Below are 12207 nucleotides of genomic sequence, written 5' to 3'. Positions count from 1 at the left end.
TATTTCTCCGTCCCTTATTGGCAAATCTAAAAAAAATCTCCAGATTACCTATTCAAACCTATAACCTATGTTACTTAATCAGCAACAACTGGCTGGGTGTGGAATTCCCAAAGTCCGAGCAGTTCAGGAAAATTATATTGGTAAGACATTCAATGCTGTTTGTAATTAGATATCCTGCCACTTTTTAAGGGTGTTGATTGACGCAATATTGACTTATGTTCCTGCATGTTTTATTTTATATCTTTAACCCTGAGGGAGAAAACATTTTTTCCTCTCATAGGGCAGAATCTTCGGCTGAGTGAGCAGGGACGGGGCCCGCTCGCCAAGGCATAAAATGATGCGCGGTGTTGTCAGGCGTGCATCCTCACGTCACTGCGCGTCATTTAGATATTGCATTTGGCATTGTCAAATGCCTATTAAGGCCAATAAAAAAACAATTAAACTTGTTAGCAATGCTGCCCGTCCAACCTTAAGGCAGGTGAAGAGCCTAGACGCCTTCGCATTTTTCATGGAACCTCATCCACAGGTGGAATGAGGTTTCATGAATGTTTTTAAAGTGTTTTAAAAGTTTGTAATAAAATTAATGAACATGTCCCAGCTCATGTGATAGTTTCACATGAGGGGACATGTCCTTAGATTTTTTTTTTTACCTTTCTTCAATGTTTCATAAGTGAAACTAATCTCCCTGAGGCACCAATGTGCCTCAGGGAGACTTCTGAGCTCTTTTGCCTACATGCACAAAAGAGTGCAGGCCCCAACTCAGGCAAACCCCCCCCACCCGCCCTCTCACCTGCACAGGAAGCGTTCAGCACTTCTGGGTGCGTGTCATGCTGGGTGGGCTTTAAATTGACCCGCCCATGTAAAATAGCAGTACCCAGCCGATCAGGGGCACCGATCGGCTGCACGCCTGCCCCCCCCCCGGATGGGGAGGAAATTCTCCCCATAAAGTTATACAGCACAGAAATGGACCATTCGGCCCATTGTATCTGTGCCGGCCATCAAGCACCTATCATTCTAATCCTATTTTCCAGCACTTGTCCTGTAGCCCTATATGTTTTGGTGTTTCAAGTGCTCATCTAAATACTTCTTAAATGTTGTGAGGGTCCCTGCCTCTACCACCCCCTCAGGCAGTGTGTTCCAGATTCTAACCACCCTCTGGGTGAAAACATTTTTCCTCAAATCCCCTCTAAACCTCCTGCCCTTTATCTTAAATCTATGCCCCCTGATTATTGACACTCCGCTAAGGTGAAAAGTTTCTCCCTATCTATGCCCCTCATAATTTTGTACACCTCTATCAGGTCCCGTCTCAGCCTTCTCTGCTCCTAGGAAAATGACCCTAGCTCATCAAGTCTCTCTTCATAGCTGAAATGCTCCAGGCCAGGCAACATCCTCGTGAATCTCCTCTGCACCTTCTCCACTGCAATCACATCCTTCCTATAATGTGGTGACCAGAACTGCACACACTACTCCAGCTGTGGCCTAACTAGCATTTTATACAGCTCCAACATAATCTCCCTTCTCTTATATTCTGTGCCTTGGCTAATAAAGGCAAGTATCCCATATGCCTTCTTAACCACCTTATCTACCTGTGCTGCTGCGTTCAGAGATCTATGTACATGTACACCAAGGTCCTTTTGATCCTTTGTACTTCCTAGGGTCCTACCATTCATTGTGTATTCCCTTGCAGTGTTAGTCCTCCCAAAATGCATCACCTCACATTTCTCAGGATTAAATTCCATTTGCCACTGCTCTGCCCATTTTACCAGAACACTTACATCATCCTGTAATCTAAGGCTTTCCTCCTCACTACTGACGACACCACCGATTTTCGTGTCACCTGCAAACTTACTGATCAAACCTCCTATATTCACATCTAATCATTAATGTGCAATACAAAAAGCAAATGTCCTAGCAGTGACCTCTGCAGTACACCACTCGTCACAGGCTTCCAATTGCAAAAACAACCTTTGACCATCACCCTCTGCCTCCTGCCATTTTGGATTCAATTTGCCAAATTGCCTTGGATCCATGGCCTCTTACCTTCTTGACCATTCTCCCATGCGGGACGTTGTCAAAAGCCTTACTGAAGTCAATGTAGGCTACATCAACTGCACTACCCCCATCTACACAACTAGTCACCTCGTCGAAAAATTCAATCAAATTTGTTAGACATGATCTCTGCCTGAAAAAGCCATGCTGACAATCCCTAATTAATCCCTGCTTCTCCAAGTGGAGATTAATCCTGTCCTTTAGAATTTTTTCCAATTGTTTCCCTATCACTGATGTTAGGCTTACTGGCCTGTAATTACCTAGTTTATCCCTACTACCCTCCTTGAATAATGATACCACATTCTCTGTCCTCCAGTCCTCTGGCACCTCTCCTGTGGCCAGAGAGGATTTGAAAATTAGTGTCAGAGCCCCTACAATCTCCTCCCTTGCCTGGGATATATCTCATCTGGGCCTGGGGATTTATCCACTTTTAAGCCCACTAAAACTGTTCCCTTTGAATGCTAATTTGTTCATGTATATCACAGTGCTCCTCCCTGATTTCTACACCTACATTGTCCTTCTTCATAGTGAACACAGATGAAAATTAATCATTCAAAACTTCACCTACGTCCTCCATGGACAGATTGCCACTTTAGCCCCTATTTGGCCCTACTCTTTCCCTGGTTATCCGCTTGCCCTTAATATATTTATAAAATGCCATGGGATTTTCCTTTTTCTTGCCTGCCAGCGTTTTTTCATGTCCCTTCTTCGCTCTTGCTTGAATCTTCTTAATTTTGCACTTCTCCTTTTGTAATATTTGGCCAGCTTTCCATATTCTACCCTCCACAAACTTGAGGTCATCCAAAAAAATTGCACCAAGTGCCCTTTACTCTACTCTACCCTTCTACTCGCTGACTTCAATTTTAAAATTCTCACCCTTGATCGAGAATGAGAGGGCACCAACTTAAAGTGATTTGCAAAAGAAGTAAGTGTGTGGTGAGAAAAAGCTTTTGCACACAGTGAGTGGTTTGAGTCTGGAATGCATTGCCAGATAACTATTTGCATAGAAACAATGTGCCAGGGTATGGGGAAAAGGCAGGAGAATGGCACTGTCATAATGTTCATTTCAAGAGCCGGTGCAAACACGATGGGCCGAATGGCCTCCTCCTGCACCATAATGATTCTGTGATTCTGCCTAGTTCTGTCATCTCCTCCAGGCCCTCAAACCTCCAGCCCCACAACCCTCTGCAATACCTGGGCTCCTCCTTTTCCGGCTTGTTGAACATTCCTGGTTTTAAACACTTAATTGGTAGCTGTGCCTTCAGCTGCCAAGATCCCAAGTTCTTGAATTTCCTGCCTAAACTTCTTGGTCTCTCTTCCCTCTTTGAAGCTGCCCCTTAAAATCTAGCTCTCTGACCAAGGTAGACCATAATAGCTCCTCATGTAGCTCAGTGCAATTCTGCTCGATAATGCTTCTGTGAGGTACAATGCGATGTTTTAATATTTTAATCACTCAATATACATAGATTGTTGTTTATTTTAACTTTCATTAAAAACACATTAAAAATAAAATAAACATATTAATGTCTGCTGTCTAACTTTATTTATTTCTTTGACTTGTTCTTAGCTGGATGAACACTTTTCTGCAATACTCAACAGCCATAGTTTACCACCAAGCAAATTAGGAACTGCTACACAGATCAATATTACAGTTTTGAAGAATGATGATCCTCATGGTGTGATACAATTCATCACTCAAGAATTTACTGAAGCTATAAATGAAAGCAAGGGAGATACTTTGTACACAGGTAAAATAACTTGATTGATATGATTTTCTAGCAGTTGGATGGAATCATGTTATTGCAGCTCATACACATCCCCTTACAAATGAAGTAACATAATTAACAGAACTGTAGTCATTTTTTGGTCTAATATAAAATTAGCGGTACTGAAAGAATTATAGTATCTAGGGGCAGTATAATTTTTAAAGAATCTTTAGATGAAAATGGTTAGGCCTTAAAGTATAAAGCCTCACCATTTGCAATCAAGGCTTGTAAAGCAACTTTATGACCACAAGCACAACATATTGCAGGTAATAGTGATACTCTGGCAGGGGCCAGAGTGCCCTTTTTGGCACCTATACATGATGCAACGACTGTTTCAAGGCAAACATAGACCGAATGATGGCTACTGGGTGCAGTTGGTTGGGGGGGGGTGGGGGGGGGGGGGGTGCGCGGGGTGAGTAGGGGTGGAGGGGGTCACGTGGAGTAAAGGCAAAAAATTGTTGGAAATGCTCAGCAGATCAGGCAGCATTCATGGAGAGAGAAACAGGTGATGATTCAGGTTGATGACCTTTTGTCAGAACTAGAAAGAATTGGACAAGTGATACAAGTGTTGGGGTTTGAGTAAGTACAAGGGTGGGGAAAGAGGGGAAGGAAGGCTTGTGATATGCTGGAAGGTAGGAGAGGTTAAATAATGGAAGAGATGATGGTGCAAAGCAAAAGGAGATGGTAATGGGACAAGTAAAGAAATAATCCAGTCCAGACACAATGAGCCAAATGGCCTCCTTCTACACCCTGACAATTCTGTGATTCTGCGAAACGATTGAGCAAAATTTTTACCTTGGCGGGCATGCATGCCTGACCCGCTCGAGTGTGAAATGATGTGCATTGATGTCGGGCGAGCGTTCCGACGTCAACGCGCAGTCGCGTGATAGTTTGTTTGGCGGGCGCTCACAGAAATCGGCAGCGTACCTGCTGACAATTAAAAGCCCTGTTGAGGCCATTAAAGTATCAATTAAGTTCAATTTTTCACTGCCTGTCCAACCTTATGTTTGGCAGGCAGGCAAAAAGGCTAAGCAACTTTTGCATTTTTCTGAAAACCCCATCCATGGGCGGGATGAGGTTTCCAACATCAAATAAGAATAAAATAAAACTTTTTAAATTTCATTTATAACAGAGTCAGAGTCACATGAGTGGGGACAAGTTTTATAACATTTTTCTAGTCTTTTTTTTTAAACTCTTCATCTCCATGAGGCAGCTGCATACCTCAGGGAAATTCTGAAGTGTGCACTCGCGTGCATGCGTGAAATTTGCACTCACCCTGCTCGCCGGTCTCCTCAATTGAAGTAGGATAGCAGAATTATAACCTACAACCGTTGTCTGACAAAATGGGGCAGGTGGGGTGAGCAGAGGTTATGATCTGCAATTGCTGAACTCATCATTGAGTCTGGAAGGCTGTAAAGTGTCTGCTTGAAAGATAACGTGCTGTTCTTTGAGCTTATGTGAAGCTTCATTGGAACAGTGCAGAAGGCCGAGAAAAAAAGGTCAATGTGAGTGGGGTGGAAAATTAAATGACAGATGATCAGAACTTCAGAGTCATGCTTACTGACCAAACAGAGGTGTTCCACAAAGCTGTCATCCAATTTGCTTTTGGTCTCTCAAGTGTAGAAAAGACCACATCATGATCAGCAAGAACAGAATACTAAATTGAAAGAAATAAAAGTAAGTCTCTGTTTCACCTGATTTGGAATTTTTGGAGCCCGAGATGGTGGGATTGGTGAAGTAAAAGGGCAGGTATTGAATCCCCTATATTGGAATGGAAAGATGTCTTAGGAAGGGGAAGGAAGATTGGGAGAGATTGAGGAGTGGACCTGTGTGTCATAGAGGTAATAGTCCTTTCAGATTTCTGTGAGGGGAGGGCAAGGGAGGGGAGGTGACATTACACTGGAGCTGGTAGTCATGATTGTTTGAATGTTGTGGATGGTGGAGTTGGAGGGGGAGGTCAATGGGATCCCTATCATGACTCTCCAAGGAGATGAAGGGGTGAAAGTAGAAGTGTGGCATGTGGAACGGACTTGATTGAGAGCCCTTTCAACAACGGTGCAGGGGAATCCTTGGTTGAGAAAACAGGAAGACAAGTGCCACCTTGTCAGCAGGATTAATGAAATATTAGGGCTGGACTTGGGAGACTGGAATTCTGTAAGTTCAGAGGGAGGTATGTTAGAGTGAGTGAGGGAGAAAATATCCTGAGACAATGGATGTTATGCTGGCAGTTCCCACTTAAAAGATCTAGAGGGTAAGAGGCCAGATGGAGGGGTGCATATGGAATGAAAATCCTAAAGTGAGAAGAAAGGTCTGCGATGCGGGGCAGGGGAGGATGGAACACTCCTGGCCAAAGAAGTGCATACAGAGGCAAATACAGTGGAAGAAGAGCTCAACCTGCTAAGCTCGAAATTCATTGAGATGGCATTGTGAGCAGACGAAGCTGAGGATTGATCATTCAGTGTCAGAGAGTGGAAGGTCAGAAAAATTGTCTGATGGTTCTCTCACAAGTTTGTAATCCAAAGAATGGAACCAGCAACATCAACCTGCAGGCTCAGTGGAAAAGGAATAAGATGAGGAAATGAGACAGGTTGTTCTACCAAACATATGAATGCCTCCCTTATGCACCTGTGGTAATTCTTTGGTCTACAGGACCCTTGAGGCAGCTGAAATATGAAGGTGTAGAAAGTTCTATTGCAGTTATGTAAAGCTCTGGTTTCACTCCACCTGGAGTATTGCATTCATTTCTGGGCAGCACACCTCAGGAAGTGGCATGTTGGCCACAGAAGGAATGAAATTCCTTCAGAAGGATACTCGGGCTGAAAGATTTAAGTTATAACAGGTTGTTTAGACAAGACTTGTATTCCCTTTAGTATAAAAAATTAAGGGTTGTCTAACTGGGGTTTATAAAATGATTAAAGGATTTGTTAGAGTAAGATGAAAAGAAGCTATTTCCTTTGGACGGATAGTTGTGAACAAAGGGCAATTCAAGGGGTGATGTCAAGAAACACTTCTTTACGTATACGGTAATAGAAGTCTGGACCTCTTTCACCTCCAAGCCCCCACCTCCCCCACCCCGCCAAAGAGAAAAATCTGTTGAGGCTAGGTTAATTGAAAAAATTAAAACTGAGATTGATATAATTTTTGGGGCATTAAGCATTGTAGAACCAAGGCAGGTGAGTGGGGTTAAGGTGTAGATCAACCATAATCTAAATGAATGATGGATCAGGTTTGAAGGGCTTAAATAACTTACTACTGTTTCTATGAGCTTATCCCTATGAACCATGCCACTCCTTAACATTCTGTGGCAATTTCACCTTTATTTTTCCCCATTATTAAGAATCTCATCTTCCTTCTGATAATAAAAGTACACAATATATTATTACATTAAACAAATTTTGTCTCTGTTTTACTGTTTTCCTCCTTGAGTGTTGTCTAGTTCCTTTTTTTGAATGCCTTCCAAGTGGGTGTTACAAGTGTGGTAGCATACTGCTGCTCCTTTTCAAGGTTCCTTTGCTCCCTTTATAATTCTAACTCTTTGATCTTCTGGTACTGCAGAAGGTGTCCTGCTGCAGCACTGTTGTATTTGCCTGGCTTTGTGGATCCCCTTTGTATGGAAAAGATACTATCAGGAGCCTACCTTGCATGCCTGGCTTGCATGATAAACTGACCCAGGAAAATGCGCTGTGGTCATTATGGAGTCAAGGCATGAGGAAAATTCATCTGCCTAGGCAATATATGAGGATTTTGTGAACCTGTAGAACAAGACTGGGGAATTATTTGACCTGTAGGTTACCTCAAAGATCAAACACACATTTAGGTTTGCTCGTCAACATTGTCCTTCTTGTTGCGAACTATTTTAAATAACTTATGCCCATGTAGCTGTACACTTAATTAAACATTTTCCTTTAATTTTTCAGCTAACTTTCCTGTAATCCGTGATCGAGGAACATTTGGCAATGTTAGTGTGTTCTGGACTGTGGACCCTGCTTTCACAAATGATGTTTACCCTGTCCAAGGTGTGGTCAACTTCAACAATGCAGAATCGTCAAAGAACATCACTCTTCAGTCCCTTCCTGATGCAGTGAGTTGTGGGTTTTTTTTCCAGTTCACTGCATTCTGATAATAATGGCAAGTTTAAACAAGCTAAAGCTTATGTTCAGAGGAAATAATGATTTTATAGAAATTGTTGTCAGGCCATGATGCAATCAGAAGGGTTAAAGTTTTGTGGGTGGAGTTTGGGAGTGGATTTGGAGAGCAGATGGAGTTTGGGGTGAACCTGGCTTTTGGATCCCTTCCCCCATCCAACTTAACATTGAAATTCTGATTGGTTATGAAGATGAATGTATCTTCTGCCTGCCACATCTACACCCCAACAACAGTTTGAGGACATGTTTGTGGACATTCCCAGATCCCCACAAATTCTGTCGTCATGCCGCCTTTAGTCTAGTGGTTAAAACCTTTTGGGCAGAAGAGACATCCCTAAGATGAAAACCTCATTACTGGGCAAACATTCCCTGTAGAGGATGATTTTTTTCAACTGAAGAAGGGTCTACACTTTCCCTCTCAGAGGGTCTGGGTAATAGTTTGAGATTTTGGGTGTGCAACTAGGCTGGAGCTTCTCTTGCACCTTTGCATGCCCCATTTATCCTCCTCAAATACTCTAATGATCCTTTCTCCTGTTTCTGAGTGGGAGTCATAGCTAGGCCAAAGCAGCTGGTTGAATTCTTTCTTGCCCGTTGCACCTGGAAATTTGGGCTCTGATTTTAACTGACTTTAACTGTGTAAGTGGATGTGTTTTGACTGAATTAAAATCTCACCTTTTGTGTGATCTCGAGGCTAATATGTATAAAATATGTGACAGAATGTGCACTTTTACTAAATGCCTTCTATTGTCATCTGATATATAGGTATCTAGGGCCTGAAATTTCAGCTGCTAGAGCGAACGAAAGTACAGTGCACTCCTGGCATGTGGGGGATATTTTTGGGGTTGCATTCAGATCTGTTGAGTTTGCACCAGTGTAACTTGCACAGGAAATTGAGCACAGGAAGGGTGAATAGTAAGGGCTGGAGTCCTCAAACCCATTTCTTTTTCTTGCTGCACTAACTTTATCTAGGTTATTCCTGGGCTACCTCAAAAATTCTTCCAGTTTGCTCCTTTTATCATTCTTAAAGAGCTAGGAACTAATTGTTCTGTTAATATTTATCCCGGATGCCACCTTCACTGTCACACTGCAGTCATGTGCAGAGTAATGATTTATCAGTCTACCAGCCATGTGGAGAACTGCAAGAAGTACACTTGATGAAGCCTCAGTATTTTTGACTTTCAAGTGTGTTTATTTTGAACTAATGGTAACCGGAAGACATTACAGGAGTTGAGGAATTGGTTACTTTAAGCCTGTCACCCAGTGGGGAGTGAAACTATTTTTTACTGTTTTAATCTTCTCTGTAGAGTAAGCTGAAACTAGATGAATGAATGACCTGGTAAGAAAAATTAGTCGGAATGCAATATAATATGAAATCCTCCCAAATGTGTAAGCCAGGTAATGATTTTCCCAACCAACACTATGGGGAGAATTTTCTCCCCAGCGTGTGGGCTGGGCGAGAGCGGGCGCACAGCCAATCACTGCCCTCGATCGGTTGCGCACCGCCATTTTACGTGGGTGGGCCAATTAAGGCCTGCCCAGCATGACGCGCACCCAGAAGCACTCAGCACTCCCTGTGCAGGCGGTGGGAGGAGCGAGCCTGCACTCTTTCGTGCATGCGTGCGAAAGAGCCCAGAAATCTCCTTGAGGCAGCTCCGAGCTGATTTATAAAGCCTTCATGAAACCTCTTCCCGCCCGTGGATGAGGTTTCATGTTAAATGTGAAGGCCGCCTGGGCTCTTCGCCTGCCCACCAACTTAAGGTTGGCCAGGCAGCCCTGTTAATTATTTCAATTAGTTTTTAAATGGCCTTAATAGGCCTTTGACAGTTCAGCAGGCTCGCAGCTGACTCTGGTGCACGGCCACCAAACTGAAGAACAAAATGACGTGCGGTGATGTTGGGACACACGCCTGATGTCACTGTACGTCACTTGATGTGTCAACGAGCGGGGCCCGCCTCTGAATGCTGACCAGAAGATTTAGGCCTATCTTCCAGAATTTATGCTCACCCCACAACCCTGTCTGCCCTCCTGCAGCAGATATCCAGGAACAGAATTTTAAGGCCCTGTTTCAGCGAGCCATTATAAATCCCATTGATGACAGCGGGAACGTAAAATCCCACTGTCGTAAAATTCTGTCCCAAGAGTGGATGCCTGTGCAACAATTGATTAAACAAATGACCCCGGACAGACTTTAATTATTTCAGTGGGGTCATGAGATGAGATGACTAGCGTGCACTCAACTGCACATGCTCCAGTGGAGCCAGGTTGAGGACTTTCTTAATGTACTCCAGTATGCAGTAATAACCAGTTATATGGCACCTTTAATATAGAAGATGTTGCAAGTTTCTTTATGGAGGCATAATCAGACAAATAAGGATGCTGAGCCAAAGTAGGAATTTAGGTGGGGTGAGTAAAAGCTTGGCTAAAGAATTAGTTTTTAAAAAGGCTTTTAAATGTGGAGAGAGAGGTAGAGAGGATTAGGGGAATTCAAGCAAATAGATGCTCACCTGCTGAAGGCACAGCTGCCAGTGGTGGGACAATAGTTGTGGGAATGAACAGTGAGCCATTTTCAGAGAAACACTGAGGGTTGAATTTTTGCCCCCCTCACACCTGAGGTGAGGAACAGGGAGCATCTTTCCAAGTGCTAACAATGTTCACCAGGGTGGGAGGAAGGTGGTCCAGGGATCCCACCCCCCATCCTATTGAGGTATTATAGTATTTAAAAAGCTCCTTAAGAGCCTGTTGGAGTGAGTGAGAGGGTGGGATTTTAAAGGGGGGGGTGCATGGGTATCAGGAGAATGGAGAGCCAGCCATGGCTGCCCCAGATCATCACCTCAGCCTCAATAGAAGGTCGGAATGGGACTCAGCACTTGGTAATTAGGTGCCCTTGGCACTGTACAGGGGGTGGGGAGAGCGGGCACTCAGTGCTTGGGCAATGAATGGGATCATTGGACCCCTGGCATTGCAGGTGCAGAAGAGCAGGGGAGTAAGGCTGCCAGTCACAATGGGGGAGCCACAGAGCCAAAAGGAAGGCTGTGGCTGCCATGGGCCATCACTGTCAGATTTTTGGCTTAGTGGCAATGAGGGGTAGCACCCTAAGCAGGGAGAATCCCAGACGTCAAGAGAACATGGAAGAGGAAAGAGAGGAAGGCAGTGGAGGCCATTTACTAACATGATCCAGCACCAAAGATGGAGCTACCTGGAGATGACCAAGCTCCAGTGCCACAGAGACTGTGATTTGCCAAGCAGGTGGTCACAGGCATTGGTGATATTGTCACCAAGGATCTGGGACCTTGCCACACTGGTTGCAGTGCCCTGCTAGTGACCATCAAAATCACTGTGGCTTTGAATTATTTCACTCCAGCTCCTTCCACAGATCAGCTGTGGACCTTAGTGGCATCCCTCAAAGGGCTGCACACCATTGTATTTCACTGTGGATCACTGGTCACTGATGCCTCTTTGCCAGAGCTGGAAAGTACATTCATTTCCACTCAGATGAGGCCTTGTGATACAGAGGGCAGTGGGTTTTGCCTCCATAACTAGATTTCCCAGGTGCTGGGTGTCATCGATTGCACCCATGTGGCCATCAAGCCACTGAGTAACCTGCCAGTAAAATTCACAAACAGGAAGGGCTTATTCTCTCTCAGCTTCTAACTAGTCTGTGACCACAACAAGAACTTCCTCCATGTGTTCACTCGCTTTCCTGGCAGCTATCATGACTCCTTTATCTTTCGTCAGTTCCCGCTGCCTCAGATTTTCACTCCAACCTCCCAAAGTGCATGGATTGATCAATGGGGACAATGGATATCCCTTGAAAACATAGCTATGCACCCCTCTACAGGAATCTCAGATAGGCACAGGTAGTGCAACTATTACTAACTGCTAAGCCAGACAATCATTGAGGAGGTCATCGGGCTTTTGAAGATGCAATTCCAGTCTTGGACAGGCTAGGTGGTGCCCTGCAATACACTCTTGCAAGGGTTTTGGTCATAGTGGTGGTTTGTTGTGCTCTCCATTACATGGCCCTTCAGAGAAGTGTGGACCTTGAGGCTGGTGAGGGCCTGGAAGGAGACAGATCTGGGGGGGAGCAGGAAGTAAGAAAGTTGGGGGGAATTAGAGGCAGAAGGAGATGACGCTGAACAGAGAGGTGAGCTTGTTGCATGATGACATGGTCTTCTGTCACCCTCTGGGAAGAGGACCCCCCTCCTCTTTCTCACGGCCTCCAACATTAGATCTAGGGTGACATCAGT

At 44.3% G+C, this 12207-nt stretch overlaps 1 protein-coding gene across 1 annotated transcript in view; it reads left to right on the top strand.

Moving 5' to 3' along the window:
* Positions 1-12207, top strand: part of adgrv1 (adhesion G protein-coupled receptor V1) — a 723938-nt gene that overhangs the window by 91423 nt on the left and 620308 nt on the right. The window contains 2 exon segments of the mRNA XM_041185339.1: positions 3617-3797; positions 7733-7896. Of these exon segments, the coding sequence (XP_041041273.1) occupies positions 3617-3797; positions 7733-7896 (345 nt within the window).

The sequence above is a fragment of the Carcharodon carcharias genome, chromosome 4 (assembly GCF_017639515.1).
Source record: "Carcharodon carcharias isolate sCarCar2 chromosome 4, sCarCar2.pri, whole genome shotgun sequence".
NCBI classification, from domain to species: Eukaryota; Metazoa; Chordata; class Chondrichthyes; order Lamniformes; family Lamnidae; genus Carcharodon; species Carcharodon carcharias.
Note: the sequence above shows the minus strand (reverse complement) of the source record. Positions and strands in the feature narration are given on the sequence as shown.